This window comes from Xyrauchen texanus, chromosome 11, assembly GCF_025860055.1.
Source record: "Xyrauchen texanus isolate HMW12.3.18 chromosome 11, RBS_HiC_50CHRs, whole genome shotgun sequence".
Taxonomy (NCBI): domain Eukaryota; kingdom Metazoa; phylum Chordata; class Actinopteri; order Cypriniformes; family Catostomidae; genus Xyrauchen; species Xyrauchen texanus.
This window is the reverse complement of record NC_068286.1, coordinates 4,163,539-4,185,485: the sequence shown is the minus strand read 5'-3', so window position 1 is coordinate 4,185,485 and position 21,947 is coordinate 4,163,539. Positions and strand designations below refer to the sequence as shown.

Here is a 21,947-nt window from a genome sequence, read left to right as displayed (position 1 = left end):
AAATATGATCATATTAGCACCATTTTATCATCATTACATTGGCTACCTGTTAAATTTCATATGAATTTTTCAATTCTGTTAACTACATACAAAGCTTTGAATGGTCTAGCTCTGCAGTACTTAAGTGACCTTCTACAACACTATATTCCATCACGTTCATTACGATTGTAACATTCTGGCCTGTTAATAGTTCCTAGAATATCAAAATCCACAAAAGGAGGCAGATCCTTTTCATATTTGGCTCCTAAACTATGGAATAGTCTCCCTAAGTTCGAGATGCAGACACACTCACTCAGTTTAAGTATAGACTAAAGACTCATCTATTTAGCCAGGCATACACCTAATTTATCCTTGAACACACAATTAGGCTGCTTTAGTTAGGTCTGCTGGTTCCAGAAACATTGATCATGATCTATAATTAGCATCAATGCTAATATTATTTTATTTGTTGCCCTGTCTCAACCTCGGGCCATTGTCTGAACCTTGGATTTAGGATAGACCTCACCGAAATTACCGGCCAGGTTGAACTGCGATGCACCTCACTGATCTCTGCCTGCATCACCTTGGTCTAATGATGGACTACACTCTTGAAATGGAAAACATCGACTATCAATTAATTGCCAACAAAAGCCTTCGTCAGCCAATTATATCAATGTGACCTTCTGCCGTTAATCCAGGATGAACTTCAAAGTCATTGGTCATTAATCTTACAGTTCAAACTAAATCTTTGTTTAAACACTGACCCTTAACACTTACTTAGTTTAATCATTTTAAACCATGACTTGCACTATACATAATTAATATTGTCGTTATATTCATGATGATAGTCAGAGTTTCACTGGCCCCCACAGTGAGTCTGGTTTAGGCTTAGGGTGGGGTTAGTCAGAGGGGAACTGGCCCCCACAGAGAGTCTGGTTTAGGCTTAGGGTGGGGTTAGTCAGAGGGGAACTGGCCCCCACAGTGAGTCTGGTTTAGGGTTAGGGTGGGGTTAGTCAGAGGGGAACTGGCCCCCACAGTGAGTCTGGTTTAGGCTTAGGGTGGGGTTAGTCAGAGGGGAACTGGCCCCCACAGAGAGTCTGGTTTAGGCTTAGGGTGGGGTTAGTCAGAGGGGAACTGGCCCCCACAGAGAGTCTGGTTTAGGGTTAGGGTGGGGTTAGTCAGAGGGGAACTGGCCCCCACAGAGAGTCTGGTTTAGGGTTAGGGTGGGGTTAGTCAGAGGGGAACTGGCCCACACAGTGAGTCTGGTTTAGGGTTAGGGTGGGGTTAGTCAGAGGGGAACTGGCCCACACAGTGAGTCTGGTTTAGGGATAGGATGGGGTTTGTCAGAGGGGAACTGGCTCCCACAGTGAGTCTGGTTTAGGGTTAGGGTGGGGTTAGTCAGAGGGGGAACTGGCCCACACAGTGAGTCTGGTTTTGGGTTAGGGTTGGGTTAGTCAGAGGGGAACTGGCCCACACAGTGAGTCTGGTTTAGGGTGGGGTTAGTCAGAGGGGAACTGGCCCACACAGTGAGTCTGGTTTAGGGTTAGGGTGGGGTTAGTCAGAGGGAAACTGGCCCCCGCAGTGATTCTGGTTTCTCCCAAGTTTATATTTCTCCATTAATCAACATCTTATGGAGTTTTGTGTTCCTTACCACAGTCGCCTTCAGCTGCTCACTGGGGTTATTAATACAATTATTATTTAATTACTTATTTTTAAACACAATGATGACTCTTAGACATTATAGATATTACAGATTTATCTTCTGTAAAGCTGCTTTGAAATGAAGTGTGTTGTGAAAGGCGCTATACAAACAAAAATGACTTGACTTAATCTAAGAAGTGAAATCTCACCGTTCTTAGCAGGATTGAGCTCCACATTTTTGATCTGTAATGGAACTAGCACACCCTCCGACTGAAAGAGAAAGAGAGAGAGAGAGAGAGTTTTTCAGCATCCTAATCAAAATGACAATTAGTCTTGTTAAAGCATATGTATTTATTCTTATGTTACAATCAAAACAACTGTAATAGGAGTGACAGATTTCACATCAGACTTACCACCACCTTCAGGGTCTTCTTCACTCCATCAGTGCTGACAGAGTCATACGCTGCAGCTTTCACTTCAATCACATGATTGCCCACCGTCATGGGAATAATCACAAATGAAACCGCTCTGGTGGATTGGCCCTGGACTTCTACCACTGTTCTGTATTTCTTCTTCTTACTGGCAGCGCTGCAAACATTTTCTGTCTCCATAAACTCCACACGCACCTGGTGAAAATCAGACAGTGGGGAGGATCTTGTCAAAATTTTGGAGGAGTGAGGAGTCTTGTAGAGGAACTTTTCTAGCCTGCACAAAGCCCAGAAGACTCTGATTTGAGTTTGACCTCGTTCGTGTCCCATTGCCAAAAAATAAATAAGTGTTGCCCAAAATCAAAACAAAAAAACAATATCCAAAAATATGCTTTAGTTTGAGTCATGACCAGCTCAAAAACATATATTACTCTGTGATATGAGTCACGGAATTCATTTATCCTGATTTTTGGAAAATGATTTCACTAAAGCACAAATGATTATAAATGATTAACATTTGTACACCTCATCTGATATTATACAGACAGACTGACCTTCGTCTTCCCTTTGTTGTAGTTGTGAATAATGGCTCTGATTTCTACTTGTTCGTTGCGCACAGCTGAATAAGGCATCTTCAGATCAATGAAAAAGTTCTTGTAAGTGATCATCTCCTCAGGTTCTGCCACACAGATACCTTTGGAGAAGAAGACGTTTACAGAGAATGTTTTAAACTGGCAGAATTATTTCTGTTTCTGAATCATCATGAATGTCAAAAAGTTCTGCATGTTTGTAGCTTCACTCTTACTGTTTGTTTGTGACAGGCTGATGGCTAAGATTTGCCAGGTAGTGATCGATTCTTTAAGGTAGATTCTGTTTCTTGTAAATGATGTTGTTTGACTGGAATATGAGGAAAGGACAAGTAAAGATCAGAGCAAACAGCATCCCCAGCACTCATATTGGAGGTGCCCATTTCTAATAACTCACTTTTACATAAAAAATAGCTCATTGAAATAAATTCACAAAACCGGCGAAGCCTCAGCTTTTATGTTCAAAATATTTAGATGCAGTTACAGAATGTAACTTTATGGAAGAGTATGGAAGTATATTAATAACAAATGTCTTTAAAATAAAAAAGCACACTGAATTGCTCTAATTGAAAAATAAACGCATCCTTTTTTGGGGATGCAATTTGGTTGAATATTTCAACAGAAAACATTTAGCTAAAAAAATTCCATCATAAAAAATAAATATTAATTTTCCAAAATTCAATTCCAAAAAATTCAGTTATTTAAGAGATCATCTAAATTATTCAACTGGTAATATTCTGTCCAGTATATTTTGCTTTGCAAATTCACCTCTAAAATGTTATTGGTTAAATGTTGGTTGGAAATTCAACCTTGTACCTCCAGAGATTGCAGGAAAAGAAGTAAATCTTCATATGCTGCTACTATGTTTTATCACTAGATGGTGCATTTGGGTTCATTTTTGTAACTGAATTTTGGAAGGTGAATATTTATTATTGAATTTTTAATTGTGAAATTTTGTGTGAATCCATGTCTTTAGAAGTGATAAGTGTGGTTGAGAAACAGATCAATATTTACATCCATTTTTGCTAGAAATACTTCTCCCTGCCTAGTAGGGGGCGATATGCATGAAGAATGTGAATCACCAAAAACACAAGCAGAAGTTTGTGAAAGTGAAATTTTTTACATGTCTTGTATGGACCACAAGGGCTGAGAAATTATTCTAAAAACTTAATTTTGTTCTGGTGAAGAAAGAAAGTCACACACATCTGGGATGGCATGAGGGCGAGGAAATTATGAGAGAATGTTTATTTTTGGGTGAACTATTCCTTTAAATATATAACCCTATGAAATTGCATCCCAAAACAACTCAAGTGCCGTTAATGCACTTGAGTTGTTTATTTATTAATTTGTGCAATTTAGTGTGCTATTTTTCCCCAAGACATTTGTCATTAAAATACTTCCATAAAGGGTTTTCAAGAAGCGCTTTTCAAACATGATGAGTCATCTAAAAAAATGCGCTGTTCAATAGCATCCATTTGCCAAAACAAGATGTGTAAAACAGCCAATCTTGACACATTGACCAAAGATATTGATATCTCAGTTGCCAAATGAATTCTGTGTACTAGGCCAGTGATAGGCTTATGTTCAATGACTTCTAAAGCTAATGTTTTGTAAATCACAGACAGCAGTTAGGTATTTCTACATTTAATTCAGATTTCAAATGAAGTTTGTACGTGTGGCAGGGCGGAGGGCGGGGCCTGGTCGTGATCCTACACACCTAGTCCCGTATTAGGCTAATTATAACTCTGTAAACAATCTCTCTCTCCCGCACGATCCCCTGCAGTCGACCTTTATCCCTCACAAAGGCATAATTATCCTAATACGGGACCGGGTGTGTAGGATCACGACCCGGCCCCGCCCTCCGCCCTGCCACAGTACACTTTCGTTGTGGCTGCGTTGAAATGTATATTAAAATTACACCGTGCTTTGCACATTCAGATTTAAAGTTCACAACATGTAAATGTTACAAAAGTTATTCATAATGTGCAGTGCTGTACTCCCTAGGACTAAAAGTGTGAATCACGGATGTAGATGAAGTCACAGCTTTTGTCTAACAGATGATGTTCACTCACCAGTTCTTATCTTTGCAAGCGGGTAGATCTATCTCCTCCCAAAGCCAAGTCTCAGGGAACTGTGTGCGTGATACGATCTCATCAGACTGTATATAGTAGTCATCATCATCTTCACCTGTAACAGATTACAAAATACAATTCAGAGAAAATCAGATCATATACAGTATATTTGTGAGATTATATATTTAAGAGATTTGATAAAGATTTAATGTCAACTAGAACAGAAAATTATGTTTTTGTTAATGAAAATGAGACTTGGATATGTCCAGACAACCGACTGTACATGTTACGAATGGAGACAGTGAAGGCAGACGAGGAGAGTGGATCTAAGTGCAGCTGACTTTACTTAAACAAACGAATAAACACAAAAGAAACAACCACAATGGGAAAACAGGAAACTAAACACAATGAAATAAAACTGAGAACTCGGACAGGGAACACATACCAGGCATGACAACATTCAACAAACGACAAGGTAATGGAGGAACGGGCAGGGTTATATACACACAAGGCAGGATGATACAAACAAGACACAGGTGAGAACAATGACAGTGAACACGAACGCTAACAAGGAGACTATGGAGTTAAATAAAGGACAAAAGTGAAAACTAAGGAGCAAGGTGAAACACGACAGGGTAATACATGACATAGCCCCCCCTCAAAGGATCGGATCCCAGACGATCCTAAAAACAAACATACAACAAAAAAAAAACGAATCGTCCAAGGAATGAGGGGGGGACTGGCAGACCACGGAGAGCACAAGGGGACACCAGACAACCCAGGGGGGACAAGGGGCAGACAGGCAGTCCAAGGGGGCACAAGGGGCAGACAGACAGTCCAAGGGGGCACAGAGGGCAGGCGAGCAGTCCACGGGGGCACAAAGGGCAGACAGACAGTCCAAGGGGGCACAGAGGACAGGCGAGCAGTCCACGGGGGCACAAGGGGCAGACAGATAGTCCAAGGGGAGCACAAGACAGGGACTGGGTCAGTTGGCCTGGGAGCTGGCCACAGGACAGGGACAGGTTCAGGGGGTCTGGGAGGCGGCCAAAGGACAGGGACAGGTTCAGGAGGCTCTGGAGGCGGAGACCTGGAAGGCTCGGGAGGCGGAGCCGATGGAGGTGGAGCCATAGGAGGCTCTAGAGGCGGAGACCTGGAAGGCTCTGGAGGCAGAGCCGTTGGAGGTGGCACCGTAGGAGGCTCCAGAGGCGGAGCCGATGGAAGTGGCGCCGTAGGAGGCTCTAGAGGCGGAGCCGATGGAGGTGGCGCCGTAGGAGGCTCTTGAGGTGGAGCCGATGGAGGTGGCGCCGTAGGAGGCTCTAGAGGCAGAGGTCTGGAAGGTTCTGGAGGTGGGGCCAAGGGAGGTGGCGCCGTAGGATGCTCCAGAAGCGAAGCCCTGGAAGGCTCGAGAGGCTTGAGAGGCGGAGCCCTGGGAGGCTCGAGAGGCTTGAGAGGCGGAGCCCTGGGAGGCTCGAGAGGCGGAGCCAAGGGAGGCTCAGGAGACGGAGCCGTAGGAGGCTCAGGGGGCGTGGCCGCAGGAGGCTCAGGGGGCGGAGCCGCAGGAGGCTCTGGGGGCAGAGCCGCAGGAGGCTCTGGGGGCGGAGCCGTGGAAGGCTCAGGAGGCGGAGCCGAGGAAGGTGGCGCCATTGACGCTTTAGAGTCTCTGGGAGCAGAGCTGTAAGAGGTTCAGGGAGAAGAGCCGTAGGAGGCTCGGGAGGCGGAGCCCAGGAAGGCTCGAGAGACTTGAGGGGCGGAGCCCTGGGAGGCTCGAGAGACTTGAGGAGCGGAGCCCTAGAAGGCTCGAGAGGCTTGAGGGGCAGAGTCCTGGAAGGCTCGAGAGGCTTGAGAGGCGGAGCCCTGGAAGGCTCAAGAGGCGGAGCCCCGGAATGCTCGAGAGGCGGAGTCCTGGAAGGCTCGAGAGGCGGAGCCCTGGAAGGCTCGAGAGGCTCGAGAGGCGGAGTCCTGGAAGGCTGGAGAGGCGGAGTCCTGGAAGGCTCGAGAGGCGGAGCCCGGGAAGCCTCGAGAGGCTTGAGAGGCAGAGCCCCTGAAGGCTCGAGAGGCTTGAGAGGCGGAGCCCTGGGAGGCTCGAGAGGCTGTAGGGGCGGAGCCCTGGAAGGCTCGGGAGGAGGAGCCTTGGAAGACTCGAGGGATTTGAGAGGCAGAGCCCTGGGAGGCTCTGGAGGAGGAGCTCTGGAAAGCTCGGAAGGCGGAGCTCTGGAAAGCTCGGAAGGCGGAGCTCTGGAAAGCTCAGAAGGTGGAGTTCTGGAAAGCTCGGGAAGCTCGGAAGGCAGAGTTCTAGGAAGCTCGGAAGGCGGAGCTCTGGAAAGCTCGGAAGGCGGAGCACTGGAAAGCTCGGAAGGTGGAGCACTGGAAAGCTCAAGAGGTGGAGCTCTGGAAAGCTCGGAAGGCGGAGCTCTGGAGAGCTTGGAAGGCGGAGCTCTAGAAGGCTTGGGGGCCTCGAGAGGCTGACGCCATAGGAGGCGTAGCTGCGGAAGGTGGGGCCGAGGCGGAGCCCAAGAAGGCTCTGGAGTCTCTGGGGACAGAGCCGTAGGAGGCTCGGGAGGCGGAGCACTGGGAAGCTCGAGAGGCGGAGCTCTGGGAAGCTCGGGAGGAGGAGCCCTAGAAGGCTCGAGAGACTTGAGAGAGTTGAGAGGCGGAGCCCTGGTAGGCTCGGGAGGCTCAAGAGGAGAAGCCCTGGGAAACTCTGGAAGAAGAGCCCTAGAAGGCTCGAGAGGCTCGAGAGGCGGAGTCCTGGAAGGCTCGAGAGGCTGGAGAGGCGGAGTCCTGGAAGGCACGAGAGGCAGAGCCCGGGAAGGCTTGAGAGGCGGAGCCCCTGAAGGCTCGAGAGGCTTGAGGCGGAGCCCTGGGAGGCTCGAGAGGCTGGAGGGGCGGAGCCCTGGAAGGCTCGGGAGGAGGAGCCCTGGAAGACTTGAGGGATTTGAGAGGCGGAGCCCTGGGAGGCTCTGGAGGAGGAGCTCTGGAAAGCTCGGAAGGCGGAGCTCTGGAAAGCTCGGAAGGCGGAGTTCTGGAAAGCTCGGGAAGCTCGGAAGGCAGAGTTCTAGGAAGCTCGGAAGGCGGAGCTCTGGAAAGCTCGGGAAGCTCGGAAGGCAGAGTTCTAGGAAGCTCGGAAGGCGGAGCTCTGGAAAGCTCGGAAGGCGGAGCACTGGAAAGCTCGGAAGGTGGAGCACTGGAAAGCTCGAGAGGTGGAGCTCTGGAAAGCTCGGAAGGCGGAGCTCTGGAGAGCTCGGAAGGCGGAGCTCTAGAAGGCTTGGGGGCCTCGAGTGGGGCCGAGGCGGAGCCCAAGAAGGCTCTGGAGTCTCTGGGGACAGAGCCGTAGGAGGCTCAGGAGGCGGAGCACTGGGAAGCTCGAGAGGCGGAGCCCTGGGAGGCTCTGGAGGAGGAGCTCTGGAAAGCTCGGAAGGCGGAGCTCTGGAAAGCTCGGAAGGCGGAGTTCTGGAAAGCTCGGGAAGCTCGGAAGGCAGAGTTCTAGGAAGCTCGGAAGGCGGAGCTCTGGAAAGCTCGGGAAGCTCGGAAGGCAGAGTTCTAGGAAGCTCGGAAGGCGGAGCTCTGGAAAGCTCGGAAGGCGGAGCACTGGAAAGCTCGGAAGGTGGAGCACTGGAAAGCTCGAGAGGTGGAGCTCTGGAAAGCTCGGAAGGCGGAGCTCTGGAGAGCTCAGAAGGCGGAGCTCTAGAAGGCTTGGGGGCCTCGAGAGGCTGACGCCGTAGGAGGCGGAGCTGCGGACGGTGGGGCCGAGGCGGAGCCCAAGAAGGCTCTGGAGTCTCTGGGGACAGAGCCGTAGGAGGCTCGGGAGGCGGAGCACTGGGAAGCTCGAGAGGCGGAGCTCTGGGAAGCTCGGGAGGAGGAGCCCTAGAAGGCTCGAGAGACTTGAGAGAGTTGAGAGGCGGAGCCCTGGTAGGCTCGGGAGGCTCAAGAGGAGAAGCCCTGGGAAACTCTGGAAGAAGAGCCCTAGAAGGCTCGGGGGCCTCGAGAGCAAGAAGGCAGTCCCAAAAGTGAAAACTAAGGAGCAAGGTGAAACACGACAGGGTAATACATGACAGTACAGTTTTGTGGTAAGAAATTAATCTATTGTAATATTAGTTTTTCGATTTTAAATGTTTGTCAATACTTTTCTGATTTCAAGAACCCTACATCGTGTTGAAGGCATTGGTTATTTGGCATAATCTTTTTCAAAATCTGTGTGATATACTGTAGTCTAAGTGGGGCAGTGTGATTCATACAGTGAATATTAGTTAAGAAACTCACTGCGAGCCAGAAGCAGCTCCTCATCTCCGGCTGTAGCTGTACGTTTTTTCATCTCATTGCAGCAGTGCAGGAAGGCTTTGGCACATTCTTGTCCATCTACAATGTATGTGGCTCGTCTTTCACAGGTGTAGTCAAGTTTATTCTCCTTCATTCCATCAAAACAGCACACCTTCAAATCACCCGTGTATTTACCAGCTGAGAACACAACATTATGGTAAAAAAATCCTGAAGAGTTAGGGAGTAACCAACTAAAAATAGTGACTTGCATTTTTTAGTAGCATCACAGTGGTAACTTCTACTCTGCATCTTGAGATGCTATACCACACAATTTGATTGGCTAGTAAAGCTTGGCGCTCCTATGTTGACGTCAAGAGTTAATTGAAAACAACTAAAAGAGTCACTTGCTGAAAAGTACATCTTTTTAATGACGGAATGTTCCAAAGTGTTTTCCAATTGTGAGCGATACAGTCCTCTGGCCTCTAGAGCAGGGGCGATGCTAGAGGGGGGCATGGGGTGGCTGCATACCCCCCCCCAGACAGAAGCCTTTCCCCTTGTTGCCCCCCAGATGACAGCCACACTCGTACCCCCCACAAACTCTCACTGGTTTACTGTTCTCTAACAGTGCTCATTGATAATTATTGTGCATATGAAACTCATGATGCTTAGCTCTAGCAGCTCCGAAGCCACCCACACTCTTCCTGATTGCTCCTCTGTGGCTTCCAAGGGGCTGTGTGAGTAAGACGAGAGGAGGATATAGAGAGCGAAGACATTTTAGAAGCGTTTCTCGTAGGCTGAGGAAGAAGTTTGTAGAATTACATTTTGATGCCGGTTTTACTGTGTTGATGCCATGCCAGAGAACACTCACACAACAAATGTTATTCCTCAATGCAAGGCATGTATACTACTAAAAATATATTGTGAAGTGGTTTCTCCTGTATTCCCAGGACAACGCTCTTGCTTTCTCCATCCAGTATGACTGGCTTGAGTACACTATTTTCAGTCTTTTCTGTTCAGAATACCAGAACTCTGCCATGCCCCAGCACAACTGACAAACATCATAGCGGCTGCAAAATGCAAAAGCATGTTCACAAAAGTGAGCAAAAATCCAACTTGGTTGCACTGAGCGACCATGGCCCAATGGTTGATTGATTGAATTTATCTGATTTAACTTTACAAGTTTTTAAATAATGTAGAAGTCTGATATATATAAAACACAATCCCACACAATTTTTAAAAACTGTCAGGAATAAAACACAATATACAATGAATACACAATAAAGCCAATAAATAAACAAGAAAGCCAAAGGCTGGGTGGCGTTCAGCCACTGACGGCCACACACTGAGCACGGCTATGTGCTTCAGTTCATAAGGAAACTGCCTCACTCAACAGTGCGAGACTCTTTTACATTTACGTTCAGAGAGACAATACCTTCTTGCCAAATATGTGATGATAACGGGTGTGAGGCACATAATGGCTTCTTCAATAGTACATTTTCTGGTCACCAAGTATGATGGTGGGGTGTGATGCATTAAAATTGAGTACGGTCACATTCATTGTTGAACCTGGTGAGTCAAATTCTCCTCTGAATCGAGTCTTGTCTTCTACATGTGATGCACAATCAGTTTAGAGGAATTGAGATGTATTCAGAAAGCCAAGATTAACCTGTTTGCCATCCCAGAGACCATGCATCATTGCCTTTGGTACACCATGACTGCAAGCTAACACCAAGCTTTGGCACCTTAGCACACAGATGGCCAGCGAAACGTGAATATGGACTTCCCCCTTCAGCTGGCTGCATCAAGTATTGTATAAGATAAGTGAAAACAAGTAAACAATGATAATATGTGCCAAATGGCCCTACAGCCACTGTTACCATATGTGGTAGAACTGTGGATGCTCCCCAATGGGAAATTCCTTTGAGGTCTGATCTGCACTCAGAAGCTTGTGGTACGATTTCGCATCCCTGACCAAAGCTATGGAGACTGCATGTCTGGCACCTAAACAGGGCTCATCTGACACAACTAGGTTGTTGCAACTGGTGTAAAACGCCATACTACTGGTCTAGGCCCCATCAACAAGGCGGCTGTATGCCTTAAAGTGGTGACCTTTGCAGACTGGTGCTGCTCCCAGGGCAAGGACCCAAAGCATTGCCTTGTACAGACTCACTCCATCCACACTCAAGGTTTATGTCAATACCAAAGCAACCACTTATGACCTTTTAGGGCTTGTCTATCAACAAACACCCTCTGGTCAGCAGATTTATGCATTGTGCCTGGACCCCTATTTTGCCCTGCTGCCATCCAGTTCGGGACTTGATGCTGATTTTAAATAAGCTTACTGGTTCCCTCTTTGGGCCACTAGATGTGGTAAGCATTTGCATACTCTCTTTGGAGACTGTGCTGCTAATAATTTTGGCATCAGTCAAACGTGTAGGAGACCTTCAGGCCCTTTTGATCAGCAACTATTGTTACAGTTTGGAAAGAGCCTGTTAAATGTAATTCTCAAGCCCAGTGTACCAAATGTGCTGTCAACCCCTTTAGGGCTCAAGTTGTTACCCTGTAGGTGTTCTCTAAGAACCTCCTCCCTTGGAGTTGAATGAAGCTAAGGGACTGCACATGCTCTGCCCTTAAAGGGCATTGCGCATGTGCACAGACCAAACAGATCAATTCAGGGTTTTGGAACAATTATTTGTTTCTTCACTGCTCAAAGGTCTAAGAGATGCACTCTCTTTCCTTCAACTGGCTAATTGTTTAATGTCATCTTAATTTACATCATTGTTTTTGTGCCAACTTTTCTGATATTAGAATTAAATACAATTTGATAGTCTTTTTAGTGCTTCAGTGCTTTTAGCTACTTTTTGTTTAAGCTTGCAGTGAAGCTCTCTACTTTTTAAAAGTGTTAAAGAGCTTAGGAAGCTACAGTTTCAAAGTAGCTTCACCAAAAATGGAGGGGAGTAGTGGTATATTAGAAACTACTTTGGAAATGTAAGTGTAAGCTTTCTAGCAGGAAGAATTTGGGATTAATTCAACAGGCATTACATCCCATCACAATACAGCCTCCGGTTTATAAGGCTACTAGCTGCCTCTCATTGGTCATATACTTCCATGTTTTCACCCCATCCCACCCCATCTCCACCAGTTTATGTCCCATACTGGGTGGAGGTAAGCTCTGCTCCCCTGCCGTCATCGACTCCAGCAGGATCTGTAGGATGGGGCTTGCGCCAAATGATATAAGTATATTTTTGTTCACATTATTAAAATAATCTTGAGTTTTTCTGATTGAACCAGAGTTCTCTAAAGTTGGGAAACATGAATTTTTGTGTTTGAGGACTAAATAGTGCCTTAAAAAGTTAAACATGAGAATGGTTCAAGATCTTTAACACAGTGAAAAAAACATGATCAAAGAATCTTGTCTGAATTGAATGGTTTGTTTTTAATCAGAATAAATCAAGTTTCTCACCCAGTGTAGAGGTGACCTGCCAAAGACTCTCAGCTCTCCGTCTTCTCTTTGGAGGGGTGGGACAGCCATGTTCTAGAGGACGTTTAATCAGAATGAATTAGCATATTGTACTAAAACTCAGATCACTACAATGCAGATGTAAAAGATTCCAAGCGGAGAAGACTTATTTAGTAAACTTATTAGTCTTTCAAATTCTATCATCAGTGACACTAATGGCACTTTTCCACTGCATTTTACGGTTTGACTCTACTCGCTTTACTTTTCTGAGCTTGCTTTTCCACTGCTTTTTAGTGCCACCTCAACGTTGGTGGGATTATAGGCTGATCGTCATAGTTGCACCGTCTCTACTACTGTGTCATCATCTTAAACGCGACACAAAATAACAATAACTGTTAGCTACTAGCTCATAGTGGTGAATGAAGCAGTTGTTGCATGGTGATTTTACACAAGTGTAACAGTTAAATTGGCCTGGTTGTTTTAGAAGCAAGTTTTCCAGTTGCTGGCCAACTAAATAAAGTGACGCTTTCAAGCAGAGTATAGAGTTAACATAACAAAACATACCATCCTCCATCATGGATCAATTTGATTGATGATCAGTCCAGGGCACTCTCCCTCCCATTGATCACCAATCTAGATAGTGTCCATTTGTTCGTACCACTTCCAATTTTCCTTGATGGTACTGTAGTCATTTTTAAGTGTTTTTTATTTTTTTTTTCTACACTGTTGGTAGGTCCAGTGGTAGCCATGTCCCAGCTCTGCGGCCAACAGCTGAGACACTTCCTAAAATAATTTTGTATTTCTTCCGTTGCTAACGAGAGGAACGTCTGCACCTCGTTTATTGACCACGCCGTGGTTTTACGCACAGCCATTTCTTTTTACAATTCGAAAGTCGTGTGAACAAATGATACTGCTATCGCTGTAGACAACTCAAAACTAGTGGGTTGATGCCTGTGTCGAAAATCCAGTTATGCTGGTTGTGATGATTATCTTTGACCAATCAGTGATCTGCAGGGTTTTGACATCACATTTATTATCGGCTCGGCTCGTTTGGAACCTCGACCGAGGTGGGACTAAAAAAAGTACCAGGTACCAGTTACTATCCACAGTGAAAAACACCCAAAAAGCAAGTAGACTCGAGTTGAGTTGAGTTTTACCGTTTAGTGGAAAAGCCCCATAACATCACTTTCCTTAGTGAAGAAAGAATAAAATATTTACCTGTTCTGGTGTTGGTGCCTCCTGCACTGTTGGACTCAAACATCAGACCTGCATCATAAAAAACCCCCATACTGTCCTTTCCACTACCTGCTGTACAGCCAGTGTCATGTTTCTCTATGATGTCCCAGATCTACAAGAGACATCAAGAAATAAACATTGAGACCAGTGAAGTACATTTTATACAAGTAAGAGTCATGAGCTGTTTGTACCACTGTATGTAGTCTGATGAAGTGTCATCACCTTAGTCTGAGTGAGTCTGTTCTTGTTAAGGACTTGCACAGCCTTGTCAACCACCACCAGTCCAACTTTAGCTCCAGGATCTCCAGTTATTTGCAAGCTGAACTCATCTCCTGGGCTATAAGACTTTGCCTTGTCCTTCACCTCAACTTTGAGCTATGTTTAAAATGAGTGTTAGGCTGGTTTAAGACATTAGTTATTATAATTAGTTTTTTACAGCAGGGCACTGCTAGCTTGTTCAAGTTAACGCTTTTCCTTTAAAATGAGCTGAATCAGTTAATGTGTTGTTACATGCTTAGATCATGTTGACCATTTCTTCTGATTGTTTACCCACCGTTCCCATGCACGTGTCCTTCACATCAACCCAGACTGAGTCAGACACCACCTCAGAGCCCACATGGTAATAAGCCACAAAGCGGAAGGAAGGCAGCATGTTTTTGGTCACAGGTAGAGACAAAGTCACTAGAGCTTGTTCTTTCCTCTTAAACCTGTTGGCTTGTACAATCTGCCCTTTACTTAAGATCTGAAAATATACCAGAAACAAAGGTGAGTAAAAAGACAGTAAAGCATTCAGAACATTCATGCAATCTCTAATAAAAGCTGTATGAATAATTTTCTTGTATTAAATTGATATTTAAACAATAAATGATGGAGACCATGTGTTTTAGTCTGCATGAAATAACTCCCTCACCATATACGTAGGTGAAACACTGACATATTAATGGTACATCTAAACTACAAAAACATCTCTCACCATGTATGTATAATCTTGATTTTTGGCTCCTGGACTGTTTCCTGTGTTCAGGTTGACTTTCATTTGACCACCAATCTCAAGCTCTGCAGCATCAATGCCAATGTGCAGGTAGTTTTTGGAGTCACCTTTGGGTATGTAGGCTTGAGCTGTCATCTTATTCACCGCCTGCTGTTCTTCACTTAACATTGGATCTTTGGTCTTCACCTAAAAATATATATTGATTTGAACCAACACAACCAACAAAGAGCTATTTCAACAACACTTATCTGATTGTTGACTAAAGCTCAGATCTGATTTGAATCATCTTTCACTAGTTCACCAGTAAAACTGACTGAGCGTCAGTGCAGTTGAGATGGCAGATCTTACAGTGATCTCCAGTGTAGAAGATCCTCCCTGAGAATTGATGGTAACCTTCGCAATGCCATTGGCTTTGGTTCGACCGTTGACCCCTCCAGGGTTGACCTCCACTTCCACATTTTTAGCAGGTGTCTGGTCGGGATTTGTCACATAAACCTTTTTGGAAAAAAATGAATAATAATAAATAATTGTGGTTTATTGAGCAAATTTATAATATAACCCATTTCATTGGGTAGCATTCAAAATTGTTGCTATCTTCTCAAAGTTTTCTACCGAGATATCAAAGGGCATTCCAGGTTTAAAGTATTGTGGTGTTCTTTTGAAGTGGATGGTGTACGGTGATGTCACAATCTGAATACCTCTCCTGTGAGCTTCTACCATTTCACTGCCTGAAACAAACACACACAAAATTACTCACCCTTATCAACAGTTTACACTCACACACATACTGTACAGTGAATCAGCATAGATTAACAGTACCAGTATACGGTTTCAATCTTACCACTTTCTGTTAAAACACTGACTGAAACATAGATTGAGTGTCCAACCAGCTGTTCAATGTTTGGAAAGGTCTTAAGTATCATATCGCTGGTCAGCTCTGCAGAGCTCTTTCCTTTATTGATCTATTTAGAAATAAAACAGAGAACGGCCTCAGTATACCAGAAGTGTATGATTGTGTTATTGTGGCATTGTGCATAACTGTGAAAGTGATCCCAAGTTTAATATTTCAGCTCAGGTCTGTAGAGCTCACCCGAACCCTTTGCAGAGAGGCAGCAATACTTGTTTTACTGTCATCTTTCATCACGCCAAACACCACAAATCCATATCCTTCTACCTTCTGTCCAAACAGGTAACTAAAAAAACAAATACAATTTATAAATGACTTGATTAGCCAAAATTGAAAATGCAAGATGACAATAGATACTAACTAAGGCTGTTGATTTAGGGTGGTAATTAGTTATATAAAACACACACACAAAATGCAAATAATGATGCCACCACAATGGAATTTTCCAACCAACAGAGCATTTTAAAGTTGAAGTGTGTAACTTCTGCGCCACTAGCACCATCGAACTTAATGTGGAAGAGCATTTTAAGCAGAGCATTTTAGTCATGTTCAGGTGTCTGGATCACAGTAGTGCAGTGATGCTGTACAGTCCTGGTAGAGTGTGTCATAACTTTACAGCGCTCAGAAACAGCCTGCAAAATTGGAATTGAGCATGCAAATTGCGTTCCGCACACATTTTGAAGGCGCGTTTGCGCTTTTGGCTGATTTGAATAATTTCTTTAGTCAGTCGGGTGGTAAACAGCGCAGACAGCATGTGCAACTAACTAGCAATTTTACGGGCCGCAATTAATCTTAGTGAATTCCCCCCATAGTGTTTATGAGATAGTGATGCAGCCACAGTGAGATGCACCAGAAGCGTTCGTCGGACACATGGTGAGACGGAACGCAATAACGCGCGGACAGATTTATGAACAAGGAGTGGATTGTAGGCGGGTGATATTCTTATGTTCAATGATATGGAAATAAACCAAACAATATATTGACTTCTACAATTTTAGTATCGTCCATTCAACACATTAGTGTATTATTATATTTATAATATATTTAGAATTTGGCATATTTATATTATTATATATTGACCTTTTTCATCAAATATTGATATATGTGATTAATTGTCATTAATTCAAATAATTAATTGGCATTTCTTGTAATTGATTAATCAAACATTTTACAGCCCTAATTAACAGCTCTAATAATAACCAACACTCAGATTATAAAATGCGTCTTCTGAGGCTAAGATAAATGTTTTTCTATCATTGTTACTTCAGGGGGTCCTTATGCCATCTCAAATAAACAGGAAAGACGAGTTGAAAGAGTTGTTGCTCAATACGGTTGTAGAAGAGGAGAACATTCTGAAAATTGTGCTGTCACTCCTGTTTAACTCTAGTGTACTGTAGGTGAGATGGCAGGTTTCACAGTGATCCCCAGGGTAAAAGTTTCTGGCTGAGAGTTGATGTTTGTCTTTGCAATACTATTTGCTTTGTTTTAACTTTTTGACCCCAACCTTAATAAGCCCTGTCCCTCCAGACTGGAAAATGAAACGGATAAGAATATATCTTACTCAGCAGTAATGTCGACTGTCAGACTCTCAGCACGCACATAGAAGAATGACTCACTGGGTGTTAATGTGACTTCAAATGTTGGTAGCACTAGAGACCAAACATAAGACACACATAGATAGATAAATACATAAATTCTTTTAAGTTGTGATCTCATTCTTCTACAACATACTGGTTTGTCGATGAACATCTTACCATATTCTTTGACCTCAAATTCGGCAGTAAACTTCTTCTGTGGAGTGTTTGCGTACCGTGTGATCACCTTCCAGATCCCAGGGCTTAAAACATAAACATGTCAGAATTCATAGCAATAAAATAGATGATAATAGACCACGAATAGAGATGAATCTGACAACAAATAGAGATCCTACCTACAGCTATTGTCAAGACTTTTTTATTAAATAACTTAAATGTCTTGAAGCAGACGGCAAAATTAAAAATTAATTTTAGTCGGTTCATTTGAGTACACTAAATTCAGTCTTGATTGCACTTCACACATGTACTTAACACACCTGGCAACCTCAGGTATGGTGTATTGTCCAGACTTCATCCCATTAGCTGGAAATATCTTCTCTGGTGCAAGGGTGATGTTTTGTGGAGTCTTAGTAGACATTGAAATCATACAAGATTATTAAACAGTGCCTGATAAAGATGGTCATTATAGCTGTGTTGACAAATATGTACCATGATTTCCACGGAGATTCCAGACTGACTGAGAGGTGTCAGATTGGGAGTCAGAGAGAAAATCCTGTATTGAACTACAGAAAAAGAAATATGATTTTGAATGGTTGGTTTTCTCTATTTATCTATTTGACAAACAGTGGAAACGTGAAATCATCCAGAATGACAAGAACTATTGCTAATTTTATTAGGACCATGAATAGAACAGGGCTGCATTTCCCAAAAGCAGTGTAAGCCTAAGTAGATTATAGAAACCATTGGTGCCAATAGTCTCTACGATCAACTTAAGCTTACAATGCTTTTGGGAAATGCAGCCCTGTATTATTTGTACTTATTCTCTTTAACACTATCTTACCTGTGCTAGCAGGTGTGTAGATGGGCTTGTCAGTTTGTACAAATATAAATCCAGACTGGAATGAGACCATGACCACTTTCTCTAGAAGGTTGCCTGGAAATTCAGCTTGTAGATACACGTACTGCTTCTCCAGAGGATCATCAGTGAAATAGTTTTTATCATCAGGAATCTGAACAACAGAAAATTAAGTCATATACATCAAATAATTTACAGCACAAAGTTTCAGAGACTTAAATGCACTTTTGCTTTGCATTAAAATTCATCATAGCATAAATACAAGATACGCTTAGGACATAAGAATGGTGGTGTCACCTTTATATCTGTAAGGATCTGGTAATTGTTTTCTGCAGTCAGGGTCACTTGTTTTGACATCATCTCTATGTTTTTGCGTGGGTGGTTCTTCACTGTGATCTTCACATTCAGGGGTCCTGCTGTGTAGTCCTGAGCCTCCACAAACACATTCTCCGAGGAACCCACCCTCAGCAAATTAGGAGCTGAGAGAGCATATCTGAGAAAACAACAATCAAGTAGTTTGAATGCTTAAAGTCAGACATACGGGAGACCAGAGTACGCAGTGACAGTATACTGTAGCCTGGACTCCCCTATACATAAATATATCGATACACAGTTTTAAATACTCACAGTGGGTCACACAGTGTCAGCAGGGGTGAAGAGAGAAGAACTACAGTGAGCCACAGCAGCTTCACTTCCATCCTGTCCGTCTGTGTGTGTCTTGCTGTGAGTGTCTGTTGACATGCAGCACCTCAGATTTATACTCCCCTTCAGTATCAATCAGATTTCATCTCCCTCTGACACCCCTCGTCCTATCATTGAGATTACATAAGACACTGGGAAAGAGGAGGATCTTGGATTTTCTGCAATATATCCAAAATTGGGTAATAAGCCCCATTAGTGTGCTTAAAGGAAACATTCTGTCATCATTTATGCACTGTTGATCCAAATTATGTTCTTTCCTCCATGAAATACAAAATACAATTTTAAGCAGTTTTAGTAAAACATTTGACTTCTATTCCAAGTCTTAAAGCCATACAAATCTTTATGTGAGTAACAAATTATTTCAGAAATCAATTATTGAAATCATCATTCACAGTTTATTACTTCTATTGTAATCTGTTATTATCAAATCTTATTCATCCTTGTGTTTAATTGAAAAGTGGCCAATTTAGATGCGTTGTACACCAATGCAACATTATATTATTATTACTATTATCAATTAAAAGATGTCAACTTTAAGTAATATTGCGTTTATAAGTCTTTAGATTTGGCATTCAGCAGAACTTATAAACTGTACAGCACTTTTTCAAGAGCACATGAGAATGTGAAGAGTTAACTGCAGTCAAATACAGATTTCCCGTAAATGACCTGCACAAATCTCTTGTGTACATTCAACCTTTGGTAAATTGGGAGCTGCTCTGTTGATTTTTTTAGGTTCAGAGAATATTGATCGGTACATTTCCATGATGATGTGTATGTAAACTGCAGCTCTTCAGTGAGGTGTGTTGACAGACCTGATTAGTTTACATTGCTCAACATTTGAATGTTTTTGTGCAATGGAGTATTTGAAGTTCCAAAATTTGTGGGGATGGGGGGCGGGGGTTATTAAATGTGTGATTTCAATCATTTAATAGGCCTTAATTTCCCACTAAATAATTCATAATATCGCTAGTTTAAAAACACTTTGCATCAATATTTTAATGTGAGGATCGATCCTCTCGATGCACAACATAAATAGAGTCAATACTACAAGATCGATCCGCTAATCCTATATCACATAGAGAGCTTATTTCTCAGGACATCTATTTCAGTGATTTCAGAGATATTTCAGAGCATAGCGCTTCAGTCCAACGTCTCCATTGTTCACCAGCATCTTGAATTGTCATCATGTTTTGCCACTGCCTTCAGCTTCTTTTGCTACCTTACCATGTGTTATTTGACTGTCCGAGTCTACGACTGCCTTGGGGGATCCAATCAAGTGCAGTTCTACTGATGTCTTGTAGAGGCCGATGGAGGGCATGACCAATCCATCACCACCTACGTTTCTTGATTTCACTGGCCATTGCATTTCTACCTGTGAGCTCAAGCAAATGTTGGTTGGAGATACAGTTGGATCAAAAGATATGTAAGAATACGATGAAGGCATTTAATGGCAAACACTTGCAAACGTTTGATGTTCTGATGTGTGATACCCCAAGTTTCACAGCCACACAGGAGCACACGCTCTACATAAGCACCAGAGATAAGAAGCTTCACGTAGATTACTTCCACACCTTGCTCAACGCAAAATAGGCTTGGACGAGCTCTAGTTGATGTGATTGAATCAACATCAGTTCCACGTCTTTTGATAACTTTGCAGCCGAGAAAACAGAATTCCTCAACATCTTTGACTGACCCCCTTATCTATACGCGCTTGCTCATTTACTAACCTGTGTTATGTGTGTCTATGTGTGTTAGTTTAGTTTTATGTTGTACTTGTAGATCGAACAAAATCTCATTGGTATTTAAGGAGAAGTTGACTGTGGTGTATGATTGTACTTATTGGTCACTTAAAATCTGTTTAATCCTTACCTACATGCTTATAAACTGTGATTTCACTATATTTGTGATTTTGTCAGAGGCCACGACTAGAATCTCTAGAATTATGTGCACTTCAACTTATCACTGGCCAAATAGGTTGAGCTGATTTAAACATTAATTATTTCAATATTCCCTAAATTAATTATTAATTATCTTATTGAGCAAAATTCCATACTCTGAACTGCTATAAAAGTAAGATCACACTCGCAATAATGCTGAATATTCATCTATAGTGGCATCATGCCTATGGTCGAATAACAGCCATGCTGATCGATGCACACACAGCATTCTTGCTCGTGTGATATTGCTTTATTCAATTTCCCAACCTTCAGATGTGTAATCGGTTAACCACAAGTTAGAAATCCCAAATTGCCTGCTTATGTGGGTAGGGCCACTGATATTAAAGCATTATCGCACAAGCAAGAGTGTTGCATAGCCTTATATGTACAGTGTGCATGAGGCCACAGGCTGAGTGCTGCAAGTAATCACAGCTGTGCTGATTTAAGGCCATACAGCACGATTGTGAGTGTGATATTGCTTTTATACGAAGGTTCAATGAACAAATATATGAGAAAAATCTAAATACTCTCACAAAATAACTCACTTGTGCATGGAACTACTTTCTTAAACCATGAATTGGGATCTGCCATTTCTAGTTCAAAAGATCCAAACCTTCGTTACTAATTCAAAAACATCACTTTAGAACTAGTAATGATGACTTGGGCTGTTCCTAACATGCTATTGGAGAAACAAAAATGTGTGTGTGTGTGTGTGTGTTTGAGAGAGAGAGCGATTGAATATGCGTGATTACCTGTGTTTGTCACAACTCGCAAGCAGAGATGAGCATTACATTTATAGCTGTTTAACTCTATTCCTCAGCTGTAGTGTAATGAAGACAATGACATTTTGGTCAAATACATCCTATTTTCTCTGTGTAAAAATAGCTATCCCCTTGAGTATTTTGCGGTAGCCAGCGCACAAGGGTCATTCACTATAGAAGCCGTTCTCTCCTCCGCCATGTTGAATGTTTGCATCTCCTCCCAATGCTGAAACTCCAGATTCATTTTATATTTATTTTGATTGGTTGATTTTTTTTTTACTGCAATATTGAACAAGGTAGATTTGAGAAGATAAAACTTGCAAACATTTTCTGGCCAAATCATAACTCCTTCATCACTATAAATCTTGAAAGTATTCTC

The 21,947-nt window shown here is 43.1% G+C and overlaps 1 protein-coding gene across 1 annotated transcript in view; it reads right to left on the bottom strand.

The window, feature by feature from the left end:
- Positions 1 to 18,881, bottom strand: part of LOC127651147 (complement C3-like) — a 38,350-nt gene extending 19,469 nt beyond the window's left edge. The window contains exons 1-22 of the mRNA XM_052136848.1: positions 18,796 to 18,881; positions 18,466 to 18,661; positions 18,154 to 18,322; positions 17,802 to 17,875; positions 17,630 to 17,718; positions 17,313 to 17,395; positions 17,120 to 17,207; positions 15,742 to 15,844; positions 15,493 to 15,613; positions 15,264 to 15,379; positions 15,000 to 15,146; positions 14,634 to 14,837; positions 14,214 to 14,402; positions 13,883 to 14,035; positions 13,643 to 13,772; positions 12,428 to 12,499; positions 8,968 to 9,162; positions 4,708 to 4,822; positions 2,854 to 2,945; positions 2,603 to 2,742; positions 2,034 to 2,246; positions 1,830 to 1,890 (exon numbers count right to left, since the gene is read on the bottom strand). Of these exons, the coding sequence (XP_051992808.1) occupies positions 1,830 to 1,890; positions 2,034 to 2,246; positions 2,603 to 2,742; positions 2,854 to 2,945; positions 4,708 to 4,822; positions 8,968 to 9,162; positions 12,428 to 12,499; positions 13,643 to 13,772; positions 13,883 to 14,035; positions 14,214 to 14,402; positions 14,634 to 14,837; positions 15,000 to 15,146; positions 15,264 to 15,379; positions 15,493 to 15,613; positions 15,742 to 15,844; positions 17,120 to 17,207; positions 17,313 to 17,395; positions 17,630 to 17,718; positions 17,802 to 17,875; positions 18,154 to 18,322; positions 18,466 to 18,661; positions 18,796 to 18,866 (2,821 nt within the window). The 5' untranslated portion in view covers positions 18,867 to 18,881. The remainder of the gene's footprint in view (positions 1 to 1,829; positions 1,891 to 2,033; positions 2,247 to 2,602; positions 2,743 to 2,853; positions 2,946 to 4,707; positions 4,823 to 8,967; positions 9,163 to 12,427; positions 12,500 to 13,642; positions 13,773 to 13,882; positions 14,036 to 14,213; positions 14,403 to 14,633; positions 14,838 to 14,999; positions 15,147 to 15,263; positions 15,380 to 15,492; positions 15,614 to 15,741; positions 15,845 to 17,119; positions 17,208 to 17,312; positions 17,396 to 17,629; positions 17,719 to 17,801; positions 17,876 to 18,153; positions 18,323 to 18,465; positions 18,662 to 18,795) is intronic.
- Between the last annotated feature and the right edge of the window lie 3,066 nt (positions 18,882 to 21,947).